The sequence below is a fragment of the Ovis aries genome, chromosome 15 (genome assembly GCF_016772045.2).
Source record: "Ovis aries strain OAR_USU_Benz2616 breed Rambouillet chromosome 15, ARS-UI_Ramb_v3.0, whole genome shotgun sequence".
In the NCBI taxonomy this organism is placed as follows: domain Eukaryota; kingdom Metazoa; phylum Chordata; class Mammalia; order Artiodactyla; family Bovidae; genus Ovis; species Ovis aries.
Window position 1 is genome coordinate 61,066,658 of NC_056068.1, and position 24,053 is coordinate 61,090,710.

At 41.9% G+C, this 24,053-nt stretch overlaps 1 protein-coding gene across 19 annotated transcripts in view; it reads right to left on the reverse strand.

Annotated features, from left to right (window-relative positions):
* IMMP1L (inner mitochondrial membrane peptidase subunit 1) overlaps positions 1-24,053 on the reverse strand; it is an 89,797-nt gene that overhangs the window by 24,356 nt on the left and 41,388 nt on the right. For all 19 annotated transcript variants that reach the window (XM_004016367.6, XM_042233311.2, XM_060400039.1 and 16 more), the window contains 3 exons: positions 9,113-9,246; positions 7,120-7,208; positions 3,509-3,635 (listed from right to left, as the gene is read on the reverse strand). In XM_004016367.6, coding sequence (XP_004016416.1) covers positions 3,509-3,635; positions 7,120-7,208; positions 9,113-9,217 — 321 coding nt within the window. In that variant the 5' untranslated portion in view covers positions 9,218-9,246. The remainder of the gene's footprint in view (positions 1-3,508; positions 3,636-7,119; positions 7,209-9,112; positions 9,247-24,053) is intronic.

Below are 24,053 nucleotides of genomic sequence, written 5' to 3' on the forward strand. Positions count from 1 at the left end.
CTTTGTTTCTTTATTAGCTTTATAACAAAATTTTACCGTATTTCCCGAGTCTTGGCTCTATATTCCTTAGGGGAGTGGAGTCTATGTTAAATCACCTGCTGTGCTGATCAAGAGAAGAATGCTAGTTCATTTAATGTATTTCCTACCTGCTAAATGCTTCTTCCAATTAAATTATTTTTGGCAAATTAGTGGCTTCTAGCAGCTAACTGAGGAATTCCTATAGTATAGAAAGGCAAGTTATTCAAGATGTTTGAGCTGAGTAAAATTTGTTTCTTTTGAGAGTCACAAATTAAGCTCATTTTCTAGTACCAACGCTCAGCCGATAACTCAAGGGAAAAAATTACCAGCCTCAATATCAGGAAAAAAAGCAAAACCACCACAGTAACACCTTGATAGGGACTGCTTAGTTTCCAAATGCTTACTGTAAAAAATAAATCATCTTTACTGCTTGCCATATGGACTTTTGGAACTCTGGAATGAATAAAACAGCTTCACATCACTTAACTGTTTATGTTCTTTTTCGCCAACTTAAAAACAATATGCTAATTCTTTCATACGCTAAACTCTATATTCTAGGTTCCAAATGAAAATTTTGGTGTTTTGCTTTCTGAAGCACCTACTTAAAAGAATGTTGTTGTTGTTGTTTTTGTCTGAAATTCAAAACATATTTAATATACATCATCCTTATTATGCAGCTCAATCAAGATCTGAATAGCTTTGTCTTCATAACTTCTAAACAACAAATATTTTTCTGAAAGGGTGCACAGATATGGGAAAGAAACCCCTTTCATGAAATACAGCACCAGTCTGCTTCTGAGATAGCTGAAAACACTCTAGAGGGGCAGATTGCAAACAGTTTGAATATCGCTTCAGAGTGCTCCAAACTTGGATGAATTTTTGTTATAAATCACCTTGATTAATGGAACACATCTGCTAAAGTAGTTCAATAATAGCTATACAATAATCATGGTTTAAAAAACTCAGCCTAGAATAACTGGTGGGGGTGGGAAAGCCTTCAAAAATCACTGTCTTGTCTTTAGAACTAATACTAGCCCTGATAAGAAATAGCTGCCTTTCTTTTTAAAAATGTTTAAGACAAATACATTGTAAGGGAAGTACAATTTGAGGAGACAGGAGCAAAAATAAGAATAGTAACTGGAGGATACTTTGGGAGAAGTAGTACTGGCATAGTAAAAAATACAAATTTTTCAATAGAGCCAGGCTATCTGTGTTTGAATTCCAACTGTTTCTCTTACTGTTTGAAATTGAGCAATTTATTTAACCTCCCTGTTGTTCAGTTTTCTTGTCTGTTAAATGCTACTACTAACTACCTTTACTGGGTTACTGTCATGATGACTAAATAAACTAATCCTTGAAAGAGTTTCAACACTTAACCCTGTACTTATTCGGTACAAAGTAAATACAGGGTAAGTGTTGACCAAAATTATCACAATTGTTTGTACATTTATAACATACACACCAAAGTGAATGGAATACATCTGGAACAAAACAGCAGTGCCCCTTAACTTATCCTCTCATCAAACATAAAAATCCAAAGGATGTTTTCCTTGAAAAGAATATTTATAAATATATTAAAAAATACATCTTATAGTCCCCTGGTTATTTTTTCTGATTACTTAGCAGAGATTTTATCTAAATCCTTTCATCCTAACATTCCTCTTCTAATAATTTCAGAAGAAAACAACAACAGCGGTGTGCACACTGTACAAAGTACAACTGCACACAAGTACCCAGAAATTTATATGTTTTGCTATCATTTATATGTTTTGTCATTTGTCTGTTGACAATTCTTGCCTCAGATGCTGGGAAAGATTGAAGGCAGGAGGAGAAGGGGATGACAGAGGATAAGATGGTTGGATGGCATCACTGACTCGATGGACATGAGTCTGAGCAAGCTTCGGGAGTTGGTGATGGACAGGGAAGCCTGGCATGCTGCAGTCCATGGCATTGCGAAGAGTTGGACGGGACTGAGCGACTGAACTGAGCTGAATTTTGGCCTCAAGTATATGCTTGTTGCTAAAGCAACTTAGAAGTGACTAGACTGCCTCATGAAATGATAACAGTCATGTGATCGTGAAATAATTATGTAAATAACTAACATATTTGAAAAACAAAAGGATAAGTATCCATGATGAAGACCACAGAAAAATGCTGATATGTTACCTGATACTACATTCTCAACTTTAACATTAGAATCACCATCAGCTATTGATTCCTATGATGGTTAGCACCGTAGTAATAAACATCAAAAGTGTAATAAACATTTGCACAGCTGAACCACAGTCTATTAAGGAAGGTAAATAAATAATAGATTATTTAATAGTCTATTGATCAAACTTACTTAACAGGGCAACAGAGGCTATTACAGGTAAAAATAAATTTACAATGATGAAGACAATTCAACTCCTAATTATATGTTTATATTGGGGATGAAGATAAAGTTACTTAATAGATATAACAGTTCTATTAATAAAATGATAGTGACACAGAAAATTTAAACAAAAGTAGAAAATAAATTTATACTTAGAGTAAGAACAGCACAGCTGAGTAAACAGAAGGCCCTCCTTGCCCCGCCCCAGCCCAGCTGCCAGTTCTGTCTTGGCAGTCATGTGACTGGTGAAGGGGCTGACACATTACATGCTCTTCGCTCTTCCACTCCACTGCGTCTGCTCTTTTTTCCTAACTCGGTTGGTAAGTTGACTACACCAAAGATGTACAACATATCTATTCTGAATATTTAAATAGGATTTTAAAAAAAACTAAACTATAAGACTACATTTGATTTTACCAAATTTTTCATTAACAAGCCAGAATTCCAGACTGCATTCAGTTGTCACATCTCCTTCGAGCCTCCAATCTATGACAATCCCTGACTTTCCTTTTTTAAAGACTTTGACATTTTTGAAGAGTACTGGTCAGTTATGTTGCAGGATGACCCTCAATTATGGTTTGTCTGTTGTTTTCTCATGATTAGATTGAGGCTATAACTTCTTGTTACAAGAATACCACAAAAGTGATGTGCTCTTCTCAGTGCTTCAATTCAGGGCTACATTATGTTGACATGTCGTATTACTGGTGAAGTTAACCTTGATCACTCAGTTAAGGTAGTGTCTGACAGGTTTCTCCTCCACAAAGTTACTATTTCTCCCTTTGGAAAAATACCCTGGGAGAGATACTATGAGACTATGCAAATCTACTATTTTCCTTCAAATCTTTGCCCAATATTTTGACACCACTGGTGAATCCTGCCTTCAACAACTAATACTGAGATGTTTGTATGAGGCTTTAAAAGGAAATAAAATATATAAATTATGACAGTCATGTTGTCTGTGATACAAATATAGCACTTACATATTCTTATTCTACTGAATGCATCATTTTAACTTATATTCAAACATGAATAAAAGTTATTTTCATTTGTCAGTGTGTTCAGTTAATGTTAATCAACTGTGATACCAATGAATAACATAATTGAAATGTTACTTACATAACTATGGTTTTTAAAGAAACCTGCTGGACTACTGGTGAGAATTTTGTCTCCTTCCAAACCAATTACTCTTTTACAAATACTTGATTTTGGATCACTCGGGCTTTTTGCAACCACAATGTCACCTCTGAGGGGAAAAAGTCAAAGAAAGTCAGTGTTATTATTAAACATAAACACATCCATGGCACTGCTATAATACTTTTATAAAGCAACTTAAAGCCATACCCTTTATCCTCTCACATATTAACCCTCCCATACATTTACCAGCTTTGAGAACCTCAAGACTAACTTTATGGGTCAGAATCCAAAAATAAGAGTGATGGAAAAACTGTTAGAAGATTCTAAAAATTTTGACAATTCCACGAGAATTACCTTCTTGCACTGTACTTAGTCTGTTACTTCTGTGTCTAAATTTTTAGAACCAAAGCTATAAAAAAGCAATTCATGTAAATATCGCCAGACTAACCAAGAAAATTTTACTGCCCTGCCTGTAACACTGACTGACTCTACAGCATATATAAAGGTAGAGACATCACCTATGTTTCCCTAGAGCTTAAAAACCTGAGAAATCGCAGCATTTAAATTATATAAATCTAGGTAGTTCATAGTACAGTCAAAAAGACTTATATGTGAAGAAAAATTATCAGAAGACTTAGCCAGAAAGAATACTAAAAATACTAAAAATTCCAAACATACGATACAAAAAATAAATTGGCATATCATACATATAAAACCAATATGGATAGGCTTACATATGGAAGAGATGATTCATGGCATAAGTAACAATTTGCATATATTAGAAGACTAAGTAAGATACTTAAAATTGGAAAGGAAGGAGACAAAAATATAGGACTAATGTCCCAACCAAAAAGAATACAAAACTTTCTGCATGAAATGACATTAAATGAATTCTGTTGCTCACACTTGAAAGGATTTAATATATTTATTTATTGTCTGTACCAGGTTCTTAAAATAATTTGATGCTGCTTATGATAAAAGATGCATATATCAAAATCAAAAGTCATAAAAATAAAAGATGATGGTTAAATCAGAAACCTAGTTATTGCTATATGTAAGTATTATGAGTCTGAAACTTTTTGGTAGTCAAGTTAAAAAAGAAATTATGATTATTATCTGCCAATCATTAACTAATAAAATAAGGTTTAGTTTGAAAAGTATGACAAAATTTTTCTTAACAACTAAATCAAAGAGGAAAAGATATGTATATAAGGAAAGTAAAGATAGCATCTTTATCAGAAATTTTACAGAAATTACAACAGTATTCAGAATAATCATTTCTTCAGGCTATTCTTAATAAGAGCTGAATGCTATTAAAACACTAAACTCTATAAGTTGGAGTGCAATATAAGGCTTATACTTGTTTGAAAACGGGATAAAGCATCTCTTTCCAATCAATTGGAACTATGGCAGCAGAACTGTTCAGATGAAGAAATTTGCAAATACTGTAACATATGTAACATACTATAAAGTTGATTATGGCTAGCTTTGGGGAAAGAAATGTTCTCCGTGGGAGTTTTACTCAGCTTAAGTTTGTTAACAAAATAATCAATATGACCCTCAAAACAAACAGCACTTGAATGGCAACATAAAAGATCATAATTTAGTCAGTTTTTTTTATAGAAAGCATTATTACTGTAGACTGTACTTCCAGTGGTCTTACCAGATATTATAGGCACAGAACTTAGATCAAAAAAGATCACCGAGAATTCTCAACTCTTTCAAATAGCATTTTAAAATAAACTTAACAGAACTAAGATTCAAATTTTCCTATATCATTTATAATTATCCTTATTATTCTAGTAGATTATAAGCTTTTGAGATGAAAGATCAACCTCTTACTCAACCTAACATTCTCTATAGGGTAGAGTACATCTCATAAATGAGGTGCTCACTGACTATTCAAAGAGTAAGTAGTAATAAGGGATGACTGTCTCAAGCATGAGAGTTCTGTCCACTGGACTGAAAAATCCATGTGTTCTAGATACCAGATATGCAGAATTTTATCTTCCCTAAATGGATGGCTATTCTGTCTTTAGAAACAGACAGCTAGCAAGAGTTTCTCTTGTCAGGTTTCAGAGATTCCCCTGAAATCTCAGAGTTCTGTGCTGCAGATTAATGAAAAAAATATTCAGTATAGTAATATTTTTAAAGTAGAGTTACCAACTGACTACTTTGGTTGTAAAAGTTACTTTGGTATGTCTCACATAAATGCCAGATTTTGAGCTGTCTTTCCAGCTAATGGGTTCCCTGAATGAACAGAATACAAAATGAAACTCAAAAAAATCTTATTTACTAAATATATTTATTTATATTACCCATCTGACTCCAAAGAGTATCCCCTCCAAAAAAGACAATATTGAAGTATTCATTCAGAAACCATTTAGCCAATGAATTCAGCTTCTTGTTAAGGATGCTTAAAGACTGTGAATCATGTGATTCGCATGGAAAACAGATGCTTGTCTTTACGTTGTAGTGAACTGTAGTGAACTGCAGTGACTAGGTCTCCAGTTAATCTAAAAACTGTAATAAGTTATTTTGATATGAGGTAAAAAGAAAAGGAAGCTAAAATATAACCTGTTATATAAACTTTATTTTATATCTATCAATTAGGCATCCTGAAGTTGTTGAGGATAAAAGATCTGAAGAATTACCTAAGGCCCAAGCTAGACCATAATGCTTGAGGAAGAGAGAGTTTCTATCTACAGAATCTAAGATGGTGGAAGATCAGTAAATGCAAAGAACAGGTTTACAGTGTTCTTGATGATTCTCCAGTAATGTGGAACACACAACAGGAAAGGCCAATAATGAAGGAGGAACGCCTAAACCTACTTATGCCATAAGATAAATAACAGCTCAAGTGAGTAAAATTTATATTTTCTGAAGATGAAATGTAATACAGATTTATTTTTTAAGAATTGTGAAAAACTAATGGACCCCAAATTTTAAGGACTCAAAGAGGTTCCCTTTAGAAATTAAATTAAATGATTAATACTTAACATCAATTCAGAAGGAATAACACTCCAGGAGTTAAGTAGAATAAATAATATCTTAAGGACTGGAAACACCATTTAGAACAGGATTTTAAAAGATTTAGCAGTGAATAATATTTGCCGAGGAATTTTGTAACTTAATATAATTAATCAGAAAACTCATAATAGATAGGATTCTTGGCTCCCGGCTATATACACTGCTATATAGTCTAAAAGTCATCAACTGCTCATCACAGACTACAGAGAATAAGACAATCGCCAATAGAAATGCAGGATTATATTGAAAATTAAAAAATCAAATCACTAACATTTGAATATGTAACTGGCTCCTAAGTCTCTAGTTCAAACGATCCAAGAGACTGCATGTAACTGGCTCCTAAGTCTCTAGTTCAAACGATCCAAGAGACTGCATGTTTTGAGAGACTATTAAAATTTCTCACAGTGAGAGAAAAAATTTGAGTCAAAATTTCATCCAGTTGGGTCATTAATTTGGTTATTTACAGAAGAGTTTTTGAAGCTAACGTTAAGAAACTGCAGAAAAGACACAATATATGTGTGTGTTTTCACCATGAATTTAATATATTTGTGACAGAAATTTACCTTTGGATACCATAAAAATGTCGACTAAGATTTTCTGCAAAGACAATATCTGAATTTTGAATTGTAGGCTCCATTGATGGTCCAGAACACTGAAAGAGAGGTAATTTTTAAACTTAACTTGAAAACTTTTTAAAATATAAATATCTGATCAGGCTTAAAAGAAAATCAAGCAAATGTTTTTTAAACTTGGAGGATGATTTATAATAAGCTGGTAGCTCTGAGAGAAGGTCAACTCTATAGAGAAGCCAGCAAATCTGGAAACACAGGCAAAATATATTTAAAATGGTTTATATTATATTATAAAAGATGAATAACACTACCTCTGGTTCCAAATTTTGGCCATCTTGTAACATTTAAGTGCTCTGAGGGCAGTGACTTTGTCTCTTAAGTTCCCAATTGCTAACCAAGATCAAGAACAGTGCTTAGCATAAAGTTGATACTCAACACATACTTGTTGAATTACTGAACAATAACTTGTTGAACAATTAATGATTTTTTTCTTCTTGCTATGGCCAAATATCATCCAGAAGCTCATGACAGTAATTTAGCAAGTGGTATCATACTATTTTCAACTAACTGGTATCTTTCATTCTCTTCAAGAGAATAGTTTATTCATTTTGGGGGGCTGCAACTTACATTTTCTACTTAAAAGTATTGGCATAATGAGATGCACTTTAAAAACTTTCATATTAGTGTGTTTTAAAACAATAAACTATATATACCTCAAAACAGGTATGAGGTACACAGGAACAGGGAGTTGGTGATGCACACGGAAGCCTGGCGTGCTGCAGTCCATGTGGTTGCCAAGAGTTGGACACGACTGAGTGACTGAACTGAACTTATAACTCAAAACTGTTGTATATTATCATTGTAATCTAAAAAACCTAAATACAACAGTCTTCATTCAATTCAGGTGTATGTAAATAAAACTTTTTACTCAAAACCTCCTACTCAGGCAGAAAAAAAGACCACAATGAAAGTTTTTTGTTATCTCTGTAGTCTACTGGAAGCACCAGTATAGATTAATAAAAAAAATCAAAGGGGAATTTCAGTTAGATATATTTATTTGCCTAAATATAGTTATTAGAATTATTCCAACTTGAGACTATACGACTATAAATCTCTTTAGGGTAAACCTGTAAACATAGCAACATCAATAGCAAAACTCACTAACTGAACAATCAACCAATTTATTATTTCATTTATATGACAAAAGGTGAGTATTGTCATGGTTGGTAGATTTATGATGCAATATTAAGAAAATACACTGGGAAAAGGACAGCCTTAACATTTAAATTTTGACACAAGGCAGAATAAATCATTTGTTTTAGTAACAGTTATTGACACTCTTCACAGTAGTTGAAAAGTAGGATTTTTGAAAATTAGAGAAATATGTGCTGAAATTCCAAGTCTACTTGGAATTGTGGGACCTGTAGAAAGTTACTTGAGCTTTCTGAGCCTCAGCTTCCTCATGTACACAGTATTAGCAGATTTCTAATAAGTAGTTCAGGGGCCTTCCTGGCAGCTCAGTGGTAAACAATTCGCTTGCAAAGCAGGAGATGCGGACTAAGTCCCTGGGTCGGGAAGATCCTCTGAACAAGGAAATGGCAACTCTAGTATTCCTGCTTGGGAAATCCCATGGATGGAGGAGCCTGGTGGGCTACAGTCCACGGGGTCGCAAAAGAGTTGAACACAGCTTAGCTACTAAACAACAATAACAGGTATCTCACAGAGTGTAAGAGATTAAATGAGTTAATAAACATAAAATATCTAACACATCCTGGAACACAGTAAGTAGTATTCAATAATGGTAAAAACTAATATTTCATTAGATTAATAGGGGCTTTTGTGCCCCTGAAAGAAACAATACAGGACCACATTTAAAGTTACAGTTCTTCTGTTTTACATCAGTGCTAATGCAAACAAACACTCTTCCTTCAATTTAAAAAATAACATATTTTATATGATTATTTTCTTGAATGTGAGCACTTACCATGAGAACACCACCAACGTATTCAAAAGCACAATGAGCTATGCAGCCATACTGAATAGTATAACCAACAAGTCGAAAGGTTTTTCCCAGAACACCACGAAGCATAGTTCTATGTAGACTCTGCTACCATTGGCCTGATGGTAAATTTCAAAAAGTTTCATGATCAATACTATTTTAAAACACTTAAGAGATAACTCTGCTGTAAAATATTTCACAATTACCCAAAGTGTAGTAAACGCCTAATATGATTTGTGCAGAAAATCAAAAGTTTACTTTCATTTTTGCTATAAAGATTTTTTTAAAGGCAAATCATAGCCACTTAATATTCTGATCTACTAAACAGATTATTCAAATATTACTGTATTTTAAATATAAATTACATAACTAGTACACTCTGAACTTGTCTCTCCCCTTTCATGTCCCAGTTATTTCTTGATATTAAGGCAGATACTTAAGAAAAGATATTAACTCTTTCAAGTATTAATAACAGTTCTTCATACTGTTTCCAGTGATAGAACATCAGTTCTTGTCATAATAGGGCAATAAAGAGAAAAAACTAGAATAAACGTATGAAAAGGCAAGTTTTCAATTACTTCATTTATTAACTTGTGTGATCTTCAATGAATTATTTCATCTCTATGGGCCTTAATAAAATGGAAGTAACAGTATCTCACAGAATGGTTCAAGAATCAAATTCAATTAACATGTCCTAGTGGCTTTGTAAATTGTAGTTACATTCAGCTGTCAGTTATTAATTGCTACTATAACAATGAACTCATGATTATGAAACACCATTAAGAACCATATATTTTTAAAAAGCCATATATACTTGACATACTGATATTCATCTAAAATATTCTTAGTATTTGTCCCTTCTTTTGTATTTACCTGCTACAACTATGTTTCAAGTGTTTCTGAACTAATGGCCTAATGCTTAGGCCTGGACTTCTAGGCACTGTTATCAGATTAAATTTACTAAAACACAGCAACAATAATAACATGTAACATTTGCTCAATGAGTGGTATATAAGCCAGGCTTTACAAATTAATCTCTGTGAGCTAGATATTATTACTATTATCATTTTACAGATAAGGAACCTAAGAGTAGTCAGCTTACATGCTAAACATCAACAAAACTAAAAAGTCAAGAACTTAACCATTATGTTACACTGACTCCCATATTTCTCCCTTGCTCTCATAACCTCTATAGTTTTCTATCACATATTACTCATTTTCACGATTCTTTTCCAAATAGCTTCCTTCCCATCTTCAGATTCCAACCCGATCTTCCTTGATGCTCCTACAGAAACTGACCACTCAACCATACTCCTGTTTACTTAAACTGCCCATCAAATGCTTACTTACGCCAATATCCACACCTGGAATATACCCATCATGATACCCATCATGTATCTAGTTAGTAACTCTTCTCTAAATGCTCTCAATAGGCAAGTTGTTGCTTCTCATTTGGGTTCCTAATGTTCATTTTCAATGATTAAGAATACTGTCTCTAAAGTTGGTCTGTCAAAGCAGATACCACGGCTCCACCACATTTTAGCTGTGTGATGTTCAGGTTATTTTACCTATGTAAATCTCAAGTGCCTTTATCTGTAAAATGGCCTTACTATCACCATCTCAGAGAGTTGTCAGGATTACTTGTAATCAGATATGTAGTTGTGTAGTGAAATGGATCAATAAATGCTAGTTACTGTGTCATCTGCCTGGCAATTAGCATGCACTATATAACCTCATATAATTAAGTTGCATTTCCAAATGTCTAAGTTTCTGCCTATCTTATGTTTAAATAGATTTCTTTTTCCTTTTGGATACACAGTGCAATTTGCAGAATCTTAGTTCCCTGACCAGGGAGTGAGCCCAAGCCCTAAGCAGGGAAAGCACAGAGTCCTAGCCAGTGGACCTCCAGGGAAGTCACAATAATAGAATTATAGAACCCACAGGATAGGACTATTATTTATCAGTGTCTTACTACTTATTAGTGTTTAGTCACCTATTAAACATAGATTATGTCGTCTCCCCTAACAAGTCTTCACTGGGCCACCCCAACAAATGTTACCTATGCTTTGTATCACTTACCTACCTTCACCATACACTGATTATACTAGTTACTGCACTATATTATTTATATCTTTCTCTTATTATATATTTTATTACATACTATATTTGTTTATATGTCGGTGAGCAGTGACTGTGCACTATTCATCTTTGAATCCTTGGGGCTTGACTGAATTAATGAATATATATTGAACCCAAATCTCCTATATTTTCCACACATCTTTAGTATGATAAAATGGTTATTGTAAGGCCGGACCCCGGGGCCATGATGGGCGGCCCCTCCTCTCTCCCGCCGGCGGGGGAAGTCCCTAATGGAAGGAGCCTCCCAGGTCCCGGGGACCAATGACAGCACACTTTGCCAGCTAAAGCCGCCGGCCCCAGCCACGTAGGACCTGTCAGCCTGCGACGCCTCGGCCTGGCCACCTATCCGAACCCCCGTTCACTAACCGTACCTTTTTGGGCGATCTAGCCTGACCATCCCCCACAACGAACACATATAAACACCTCCCCAGCACAGTCCGGGTGCGGACTACCTTGACCTGCCTCGCTGGGGTCGAGAAGCCCGCCCGGGAGCGCTTCGCCATTAAAAAGTCTGTTAGATACTCTTTTGGTGTCCTCGTTGTTTTTCTACCTAACATTTGGTGCCCAGTGGGGCCGGAGGTGAGGGCCCATCCTGCGACAAGCAGGATTTGCGGACCCCCTTGGGTCTGGCTCGCACCGGACCAGGTCACTCCTCTGGGACCATCCAACCGTCTGGCAGGATACCGGGTAAATTCCATCGGTCGGGTTCTAGGGGTTGTTGCTCCCATGGCGATTATTCCTAGGGAGTCTCGGTCCCTTTAAATCACGGCGGCATCTGGACCCCTGCTCCGCAGGCCAGGCCTGCTATTCCTCGGCTCCAGTCAACTCCAGACGTCCGTCTTGGCTGAGTGGCCCTCTCCTCGCTGAGTTGACAGCCATTTGGGGACGCCTGACCGGACCACTCTCAGCCTTACCGACGATTGGTCCAGGACCTTCGTTTCATAGTCACCATGGGGACATCTGCCTCCAGGGCCAACCAACCTTGGTCTACCCCACTAAAATGTTTACTCGCCAACCCCAGAACTCTACATATCTCCGGAGAAATTCGTTCCAAATGCTTAACCTTCCTTTGTTCTGAGGCACGGCCCAATATTCTTTAGATAACGGCTCACAATGGCTGCCATCTGGAACTTTCTATTTTAACATCCTCCGTGACTTAGATTCTAATTACTGCCAGAGGACGGGAAAATGGTCTGAGGTACCCTACGTACAGGCTTTCTGGCTGTTGCGCTCCCATCCCACCCTATATACCCACTGTTCCCCTTCTAAAATTCTCCTAACCATGGCCCTTCCTAGCCCTACACCAACTCCCCCTCTACTGCCCTCACCAACTTCCTCCATATCCACTCCTCCCCCATTGTCCTCACAGGTCAGCCCTCCTCTGACTAAGCCGCCTCTATACCCACCCCTTCTTTCGTGCCCTGCCTCACAACCTCCCCCACACCAACTCCCCCTCTACTGCCCTCACCAACTTCCTCCATATCCACTCCTCCCCCACCGTCCTCGCAGCCCAACCCTCCTGTGACAGAGCCTCTCGCAACTCCCTTGGCTCCACCTCAAATATCCACCCCTTCCTCCATGCCCATCCCTTTCTGACTTACCAGTCAGCTCACACTTAAGATCCGGGTCGCTCCCCATCTGCCGCCAGCTCCCCTGCTTCCTCTCCACCAGGTGGCCGGCCCAGAGGGTCTCGCCCATGTCCATGTACCCTTTTCACTCCAAGACCTTGCCCATATCAAACAGTGGCTAGGCTCCTATTCAGCCAACCACTCCAACTACATCAAAAACTTTACCCAGCTGTCTCGGTCTTACGCCCTCACCTAGCAGGACATATTTGTCATCCTGGGGTCCACTACTACCCCAGAGGAAAGAATGGCCATTTGGGCTGCAGCAAGAATGGTAGCAGACCGGAGACATCTAGCCAACCCAGCAGACCCTACCCGGCCACCTGGAATGGCTGCCATTCCAGACATAGACCAAGACTGGGACCATCAGGAGGGACAGAGAGGAAGAGCCAACGTTCAGTACATGGTAGAATGCCTATTGGAGGGAATGGAGACCACCTCCTTCAAGGTAATAAACCTACTTAAGCTAGATGAAATAACCCAGGGCCCCGATGGAAACCCAGCAGCCTTTCTTAATAGGCTGACAGAGGCTCTCACCACCTATACCCGGATTGCCCCAGACTCTCCGGCGGAAATCATCACCCTAGCCAACCATTTTATATCTCAATCGGCTCCAGACATCAGGAAAAAAAAAAACTCTCCAAGGCCGAGGATGGGCCTCAGACCCCCCTCCGAGACCTGGTAGAAATGGCCTTTAAGGTTTACAATGCCTGAGAGGGAGCGGCTGAAGCCAGCCACAAGGCAAGGCTTAAACAAAAAGCCAAACTCCAGGCTAACCTCCTGGAGAGACACACCCAGGCACTGGTGGCAGCCCTGTGGCCGGCCACAGGACAAAAAGGTGGGTCCCCAGAAGCCACCACCAGAAGCCTGCTTCAAATGTGGTCATGAAGGCCACTGGGCCCGCCAATGCCCAGACCCCCGACAAAGCTGTGCCCTCATTGCAAACAACCGGGACACTGGGCGAGTGATTGTCCCCAGGCGACTCAGGCCCCGGCCTTACCGGGCCAAGGTTTGGGGTCCCAAAAGGACATTTCCTCCCCACACCCCGCCTTGGAACTTCTCTCCTTTGATGAAGACTGACGGTGCCCAGACTTGGGGACCCCCATAACCCAAGCTGAGTCCAGGGTAATGCTTCAAGTGGCGGGTAAGTCTATCAATTTCTTGATAGATACCGGGGCTACTTATTCGGTCCTTCCCTCCTTCAGGGGCACCTTGCATCCTTCCCAGGTCTCGGCGGTGGGTATAGATGGCACGTCTTCACAACCCTTGCAGACTGTGCCACAGCCCTGTCAGCTTGATCACTTCTTGTTCACACAGTCTTTTCTGATAATCCCTTCGGGCCCCACTCCCCTGCTGGGGCGGGACATTTTAACCATACTCTTGCCTGGAGAATCCCCATGGACGGAGGAGCCTGGTGGGTTGCAGTCCATGGGGTCACTAAGAGTCGGACATAACTGAGAGACTTCACTTTCACCTTTTACTTTCATGCACTGGAGAAGGAAATGGCAACCCACTCCAGTGTTCTTGCCTGGAGAATCCCAGGGACGGGGGAGCCTGGTAGGCTGCCGTCTATGGGGTTGCACAGAGTCGGACACGACTGAAGTGACTTAGCGGGGCCACCATTCACCTACCACTCTCACTTTCCCAATCTCTCACCTTGCGCCTACTCCTCCTCTGCTTCCCTGAGGCTCCAGTTGTCGACCCTACCATCTGGGACACTGAAATCCCTCTGGTAACAACCCATCACACGCCCATCCTGATTAAACTACGTGATCCTTCCCACTTCCCAAACCGCCCTCCATTCCCCATTTCTCAGGCTCACCTACTCGGTCTTAAACCAATCACAGACCATCTCTTAGGCCAGGGCCTCCTAGTCCCCACAACCTCGCCCTGTAATACCCCCATTCTCCCGGTGTGGAAAACTTCTGGTGGCTACTGATTGGTCCAGGACCTTCGACTGATAAACGAGGCCATAATCCCGCCCATCCAATTGTCCCCAATCCCTATACCTTACTTTCCAACATCCCTAGCAGTATGACTCACTTTTCTGTCATAGACCTCAAAGATGCCTTTTTCACTATTCCCTTACACCCAGACTGCCAATTCCTCTTTGCTTTCACATGGACCAACCCAGAAACCCAACAGTCCTCCCTGCTAACCTGGACAGTCCTCCCCCAAGGGTTCAGAGACAGCCCCCATTTTTTTTGGCCAAGCTCTGGCCTGGGATCTGGCTGCGTGCCCTTTGGCCCCTAGTGTCCTCTTACAGTATGTGGATGACCTTCTACTCTGCAGCCCCTCACAAGCTCTCTCTCTGACACATACCACTATTCTTCTTAACTCCCTTAGCCCTCAAAGATACCAAATATCTCAACAAAAGGCCCAACTCACCCAGACCTCTGTGACTTACGTAGGATTAACGATTACCCCAACCACCAAGACTCTACCGACAGACTCAGCCTTCTCTGAGACCTCTGTCCCTCTTCCACTGGAAAACAAATCTTATCCTTTTTAGGGCTAACAGACTTCTTCCAGCACTGGGTCCCCAGCTATGCTTCACTGGCTAAACCCCTCTACACAGCCACAAAAGACACCCCTACTGGACCGCTATCTTCAGAAACAGAGGTCCAGAAGGCTTTCCACAACCTCCGCTCAGCTTTACTGTCCTCTTCCCTGCTCATCCTGCCCAATCCCAACTTCCCATATCACCTGTACACTGATGAAAAAGGGGGCAAAGCCTTTAGAGCCCTGGTACAGCCTGCGGGCCCTGAAATGCTGCCAATGGAATTTATCTCCAAACAGTTAGACCCCACCACCCGGGGATGGTTCCCCTGCCTACACGTCCTGGCAGCAGCAGATTCTCTATACGCAGATGCAAAAAGCTAATTTTATATCAACCCCTAACTATATTCTCACCACACCACCTGGCTGACCTCCTAGCTTCCAAATTCCTGTCAGACCTTAGCGACTCTCGGCTCCAACAATTCCACCTGGTCTTTCTGGATAACCCCCAGGTTACTTTGGGCCGCAGCTCCCAGCTAAACCTATCTTCTCTCCCCTTGCTTCCAACCTGTCCTTCAGGCAAAGACACAGAACCTCACTCATGTGTAGAGGTCCTGGACACTCTTACCCAACCACCCCCAAACCTTTTTGCTACTCCGCTACAAAACCCAGACCTCATGCTATTTGTAGATGGCAGTTCAAAACGAGACCCTAACGGTCATCGGGCTGCTACGTATGCAATTGTGACCACCAATGACATCCTCAAGGCTCACCCGCTACCAGAGGAAACCACCTCCCAAAAGGCAGAACTAACAGTGCTCACTAGAGACTTACACCTGGCAACGGGAAAACGGGTTAACATCTATACTGACTCCAAATATGCCTTTTTGATTGTACATTCACATTCAGCTATCTGGAGAGAGGGGATTCCTCACCACCAAGGGATCACCCGTCTCTAATGCCCCCCTAATTGCCAAGCTCCTGGAGGCCATCTCACAGCCCACCCAGGTAGCCATCCTACACTACAAAGGACATCAGACGACTCACAACACGGTTTCCCTAGGCAACAATAAGGCTGACCAGGTGGCCGGACAGATAGCCTTACAACAGGGGCCTCTACCTATACTATTTCTCAGGACCTCCCTTACACTTAACTATTCAAAAGCCAAAAGAGGCCCTCCTCTCACAGGAGAGCACTTCCAAACACTCCTCTGGATGGATCACGCTCCACGACAAACTAGTCCTACCCAAAAAACAGGCAATGTCCATTATCACCCAGACCCATGACTCTTTACACATTGGGCCCCACGCACTTTTGACCTTCCTTAGCCCTCTCTTTTCCCCGTTACATCTCCGACCTACCATTCAGGCAGTCCATCATCGCTGCCTAATCCGTGCCAAGACCTCTCCTCAAGGAGGACTCAGGCTGCCACAAGAAACTCACCAGTTGAGGGGACACCTGCCGGGACAGGATTGGCAGATAGACTTTACTCACATGCCTAGACATCGGACCTTCTGGTATATGCTGGTCTGTGTTGACACCTTTTGAACTGCTGTACAGTAGGCCCTATCTGCTGACTAACCTTCTGGATCCCTCAACCCCCCTTTTGGGGACTTACTTGCCCTATTTCACCCTCCTGAGGTCCCTACTTAGAGAACACGCTGACCATGTCCTCCCTCAACCTGTCAGAGACCATAACCAGGCAATCCCGTCCCCTGCTTTGGCACCAGGAGATCAGGTCCTCCTAAAAACGCTGATGCCTCAACCCCTTCAGCCCCGGTGGACTGGTCCTTTCACAGTGATCCTCACCACTCCTTCGGCAGCCAGACTATGGGGAGATGAGCTGTGGTACCACATCACACGGCTCAGACGGGCTCCACTACACGGCCTGCCCTCTCCCAAACCCCTAGAGACTTACACTTCTAGAATCTCGGGACCTACCAAGATCACCATTACTAAGACACCTCTGCCTCCCGCCAGCAGATGACATGCCCGGTCCAGTGCCTGTCTGGCCTCATCCGCTGTGGCTGTTGCCAATCGCAGCTCTGACTATACTCTTCGCCATTGGGCTGGCTGTCATGGCCCCCAGGGCTGCCCGGTCATACTTTGACTTTCACTGGCCCTTGCTTACCTTATTATCTGTTCACTACTCCTGGGGTGCTATTCCTCTGGGGCGGCCTGACCTGGCCATATGTCTCCCACCCTAGCCTGCCTCGAAGACTTTATCCTGACCCTATTACAGAACCTTTGGCTGGCTACCCCGATTACTGACTGTGACTCTTTCTCTCAGGGAATTTCTGATCTACACTTACAGGGGACCTTCCTCCTTTTTACAGAATCTCAAATTGACTTCTTCTCTTTTATCACTCTCCTCCTATCATAGCTAAACATGCTCTTGTCACTATTCCTCCTGACCATAATACGGGCAGGACAACCTACGCCCTGCCCCCGGGGCTGCACCGAAGGAGACCGCTGGGGAACTGGGATCACAGCCTTCACTTATGTCCACCGAGACTGTTATGTATTACCTGCCCAGCTGTGCTCCCATGGGGGTAAATGGTATTAGACGGAATGACAGACGGGAAGGGGGCCCAAGATCGGAGGCGAGAACAAATCCAACATGGGGTCCAACAGGACCTCATAAAGTTGGCGACTGAAGCCTCTTATCTACACCATGAGCCCAACAAACTCCTAGATCAGGTTCATCAGGCGCCCAAACCCCTGGATTTTTCATCTCAAATTTTCACTAGCCTCAATGACGCCTATCAGACCCTGACTGAAACCTCACCAAACCTCTCATGTTGGCTCTGTCTTCCCTTGAGACCTTGACCATTCCTTGCCCAACCGATACCCTGGAAATGGATAGAGACCCAAAATCTCACTCAAGATGCCACAGAAGTAACCTTGCCAATGGGGCCCTTGACCTCTGAGATACTGTACCTCCCAGCCAATGCCTCTTGTGTTCTAGCCAACACCACCTCATAAACCACAGTGGCCTGTGACAACTTGAGACGAGAACCCCTATCCCCAAACCCTCCAATATGTGGAAAACCCGGGATATTCTTTCTCTGTAATCAAACCACCTTATTACTGTTTTCTACCCAACTGGGCTCAGCCCTGCACCCGTCTTCCTTATTCCCTATCTGACCATTCTGACACCACAGGCAATGGAAGACCAGATCCAGCCAACCCGCTGCCGCTGGAGGGCATAGCTGCAGCTCCTCTGCTCCTTGGAGGAGGTTTATTCAGGGCCTTGGGACTGGGGGCGGGAGGATTGGGATCAGCCACCCACTTCTACTATAAGCTGTCCGCAGACCTCAATCAAGACCTGGACAAGGTGGCGGATTCCCTAATGGCATTACAAACCCAGATAACCTCTCTGGCAGCAGTGGCTCCCCAAAATTGGAGGGCCCTAGACCTGCTAACCGCTGAAAAAAGGGGAACCTGTCAGTTCCTAAGGGAAGACTGTTTTTTTTTTTTTTTTCATTAATGCCTTGGGGATAATTCAGAACAAGGCCCGAGATTTGAGAGAACACGCCAAGTCAGACAGTTTTGAGTTCTCCAGATGGTGGAGGTCGTCTTGGGCAAAATGGCTTCTCCGGCTTCTCGGGGGCCCTAGCAGCCTTGCTCCTCATCCTGTCCATAGGCCCTTGTATTTTTCAGATCCTCCTCCGGAGGGTCAGGGAGCTGACCCAGACGGCTACTGGACAGATGTTGATGGTGGCCACATACTCCAAACTCCCATCCAGAGACCCAGGGGCACCCTAAAGGTCACCGGGATCCGGCCACGACCCGCAACCTCAAGGATGCCCCAGTTCAGCAGGAAGCAGTCAGAAGCGATAACAGCGCCGCTTATCCTATCAAAAGGGTCAAAATGTAAGGCCGGACCCCTGGGCCATGATGGGCCGCCCCTCCTCTCTCCCACCGGAGGGGGAAGTCCCTAATGGAAGGAGCCTCCCAGATCCCGGGGAAAAATGACAGCACACTTCGCCAGCTAAAGCCGCCCCACCGCAGCCACGTAGGACCTGTCAGCCCGCGACGCCTCGGCCTGGCGACCTATCCGAACCCCTGTTCACTAACCGTACCTTTCTGGGCGATCTAGCCTGACCATGCCCCCCCAACGAACGCATATAAACCCCTCCCCAGCACAGTCCGGGTGCGGACTACCTTGACCTGCCTCGCTGGGGTCGAGAAGCCCGCCCGGGAGCGCTTCGCCATTAAAAAGCCTGGTAGACACTCTTTTGGTGTCCTCCTCATTTTTTTACCTAACAGTTATAAGGTTCAAAATGATGATCAGAAGAACACAGACTTTTGGTCAACGAGGAGACAGAGTAGTGTCATACTCACTGAAAGAAAAAAGTATCAGTAACATACTAAAAACGGCTCTCGTTAAATTTTTTAAGTAACATGAAATATTTCATCTTAGGAATCTGGCTTACAGTAATAACTGACATACTTTTAAAAGCTAATGATTTTTAGAATATAAGTTAATAAACAATGATACTTAAGAATACTTCATAACTAAAGCGAGGCAAAGGATGGAAAGGAGGGAGACTTCTGTCTGCACAGGGACGTTGGCGGGGGGTGCGGGGAGCGGGGCAGGCGGTCTTTCCAGTGTCTTTCCAGGTTGGGGGGGGGGGGTAAGGAAAACAAGAAAGTGGGGAGCAGCGTGAAAAGAGGGTCAGGTAGGAATGCGGCTCCTTGCCTGCCCCTGCCCCGTCCACCCCCTCCACGCCTCCATCCCCGCCGGGCACCCCGCCCACCACCCGCTCGGTCACCAGGGTGGCCCACCCCATCCCGCGCCCCGTGGCGTTGTCTCTGGCGTCTCTCTTCCCCCCGACCTCCCCGCCACATCACTCGAGAGTGGGTCTGAGGGCTTCCGGGGCCCGAGGTTCCTCCCCCCGCGCCCAACGCGCCTTCACTTCTGGCACCGGCCACTACTGTCCCAGGTTTGCGACCGCATAGCGCAGAGTCTCTGGTGCGTCTCGCAGGCTGCACGGCATGGCGGTGCATGGCTCCGGGGGCAGTCGGCCCTGCACTGGTCTGCCTGGCTGGCCGTCGGTCGTCCACTGCTCTGGACCCGGTGCCCGGTAGCCAGGCGCCTCTGCCCGCCCTCTGAACCTCAGGACTTTCCCATCTTCTACCCCGCTCCCCGTCCAGCGCTCGCTCTCTGACTGCAGTGCAGGAGACCTCGGTTAGATTCCTGGGTTGGGAAGATCCCCTAGAGAAGGAAATGGCAACCCATTCCAGTATTCTTGTCTGGAAAATTCCATGGACAGAGGAGGCCGGCAGGCTACAGTCCATGGAGTCGCAAGAGTTAGACACAGCTGAGCAACCAAAACCACCACCACCACCACAACTAAAGCTCCATTCATTAAAAAAAAGATTTAAGAGGAAGTAACAATAACAGAATATTGTTTGTAAAGTTAACTAGGCTGTGTAAACACTACTTAGCTCCAATGATAATATCAGGGAAAAAGTAGGGGCACGACTTAGCAACGAAGCAACAAGGGGTAAGTCCTAAGGCTTAGTTGTGAAAGTGTGATCTATGAGACAAACCCTAAAAAGTAGTGAAATGGATATTACATTAAAAAAAAAGCTTATCTGATATTACAGAGGGGATATATTATCAAACAAAAGGAAACTCAGCAAGAAGACACTGATAATACAGATATATGATGAAATTTAGAGAGGAAATTAATAGAAATCTACCAAAATTTAAATAATTTGAATTGTGCAATAGATTTTGCTTTTGGCTAAAAAACATACTAAAAAAAATACAAAGATGCTATAACTATACAATGGTTCTGATCTTCTGAGAAGTCCTGTAGTTAACTTCCATTCACAAGTAATTGGGGCTATAAAGCCTTTTTTTTAATTATTACTCAGTAAACGCCCAATTTCAAATACAATGTTTGAGAAGAAACTATCTCATAAAATAATAAAATAGATCAGTGATCAGAAAGAAAAAGTTAACAGACATCATTTCTTCCTTACAGATACTAGCAACAGAATGCAGGCTGAAGTAGCTGGAATTATTTTGGATCTTAGTCTCTTAAATAAAAAGAACTGTTTATAGAGGACTCTGAGGATCAAGACTAGTTGGTCTTATATTTTAAAAGAGGAGTACTGTTGAGAAATACTGAAACTGAGATTAAGAGCTCACAAATTTATTTAAGAGAAACCTCAAGAGTAGAAAGTAACATTCATATAGTGTTAGTAGCTCAGTCACATCCAACTCTTTGCGACCCCATGGACTGTAGCCCCCCAGGCTCCTCTGTCCAAGAGATTCCCCAGGCCAAGAATACCGGAGTGGGTAGCCATTCCCTTCTTTGGGGGATCTTGTGACCAGGGTTCAAACCTGGGTCCTCTGCATTGCAGGCAGACTCTATACCATCTGAGCCACCAGGGAAGCCCAAATTCATGTAAGATATAAATAAATCACGCACACTGCTAGGGTTCAATAGCTCTACTGGCAAAAAGGATTAAGACAGGGTTAACACAGTGATTTCAAAGGGTCCATAACTCTTTACGTGCATACATGTGCCAGATATCTTGCTTGCCACTTTGGATTTGCTCTCTACCTTTCTCCATACTGCTCTCAGCACCTGGAAAACTGACCTATATGAACTACATCAAGGCACTTCAGTCAAGCTTTGAACCCCAGCAGGAAGTCAGAGAGAGAAAGGAAGGGTTATCTATTTTCCTGGCTCTTTCCTTGGCTATTCTTCTTAGGCTGGCTATGTCTTTCGACCAAAGGTCACTGAATCCCCAAAGGCATAGGAGTCACTTTGTTTTTTGTTTTTTGTTTTTTTTTCATGGGAGTCACTTTGAGGGGTCTCCTACCAGCCAAGTTTGAGATTATTTTAACAAGTAGTAACAGTAATAAATAATATAGTAGAATAAAAATGAAATCTAGTCAGTACATTTTTTTTAAGTAAAAAAATGTCTTGGGGATAACGTAAGTTCTTTATCAAAAAAAAAAGTAGCTAATAAATACAGCAGGAATAATGAAATTAACATCAATGTAACTCAGGCAAAGGCCATTAATAGATGATTAAAATAACTGGATGATATCCTTGGATTAGAAGAATTAGTATTACTAAAATGCCCATACTACTCAGAGTAATCTATAGATTTAATGTTGTCCCTATCAAATTACCCATAACATTTTCAAAGAACTAGAACAAATAATCCTAAAATTTATATGTAACCACCAAGACCCAGAATTGCCAAAGCAACCTGAGGAAAAAGAACAAAGCTGGAGGCACAACACCTCCAGACTTCCAACAATACTACAAAGATACAGTAATTAAAACAGCATGGAACTGGGACAAAACCAGACGTATGGATCAATAGAGAGTCCAGAAATAAACCCACAAACCTACAGTCAATTAATTTTCAACAAAGGAGGCAATAATATACAATAGAGAAAAGTCAATCTCTTAAATAACTGGACAACTACATTTAAAAGGAGGAAATTAGAATGGTCTTTAACAACATACACAAAAATAAAATGGATTAAAGATCTAAATGTAAGACAAGATACTATAAAACTCCTAGAAGAAAATATAGGCAGAATACTCTGATATAAATCACAGCAATAATTTTTTAATCTGTCTCCTAGAATAATGGAAATTAAAGCAAAAATAAACAAGTTAAACTTGATGTTACTACACAGCAAAGAAAACCATAAAAAAAGACAACCTACAGAATGGGAGAAAATATTTGCAAATGATGTGACCTACAAGGGATTAATTTCCAAAATATATACAATGAGCTCATATAGCTCAATATAAAAACAAACAAATGACCCAATCAAAAAACAGGCAGAAGACTTAAATCAAAACTACAATGATGTATCACCTTACACAAGTCAGAATGGCCATCATTACAAAGTCTTCAAATAATAAATGCTGAAGAAGGTGTAGAAAAATGGGACCCTTCTACATTGTTGGTGGGAATGTAAGTTGGTACAGTCACTATGGAGAATAGTATGTAAGTTCCTTAAAAAACTAAAAATAGAGTCACCATATGGTTGGTCACCATATGTAGTGTTGGGAGAAAACTCTTGAGAGTCCCTTAGACTGCAAGATGGAACCAGTCAATACTAAAGGAAATCAATCCTGAATATTCACTGGAGGGACTGATGCTGAGGCTCAAGCTCCAATACTCTGGACACCTGACGCAAAGAGTAAGCTCATTGGAAAAGACCCTGATGTTGGGAAAGATTGAAGGCAGGAGGAAATGGGGACAACAGAGGACGAGATGGTTGGATGACATCACCAACTCAATGGACATGAGTTTGAGCAAGCTCCAGGAGACGGTGAAGGACAGGGAAGTCTGGCATGCTGAAGTCCATGGGGTCGCAAAGAGTCAGACATGACTGAGTGACTGCAATTCCACTCCTGGGCATGTATACAGAGTAAACTCTAATTCAAAAAGATATATGCACCCCAATGTTCATAGCAGCAATATTTACAATACCCAAGACATGGAAGCAACCTAAGTGTCCATCAACAGATGAATGGATAAAGATGTGGTACATATATACAATGGAATATTACTCAGCCATAAAAAAGAATGAAACATTGCCATTTGCAGCAACAGAGATGGACCTATATATTATAAGTAAAGTAAGTCAGGAAGAGAAAGACAAAAC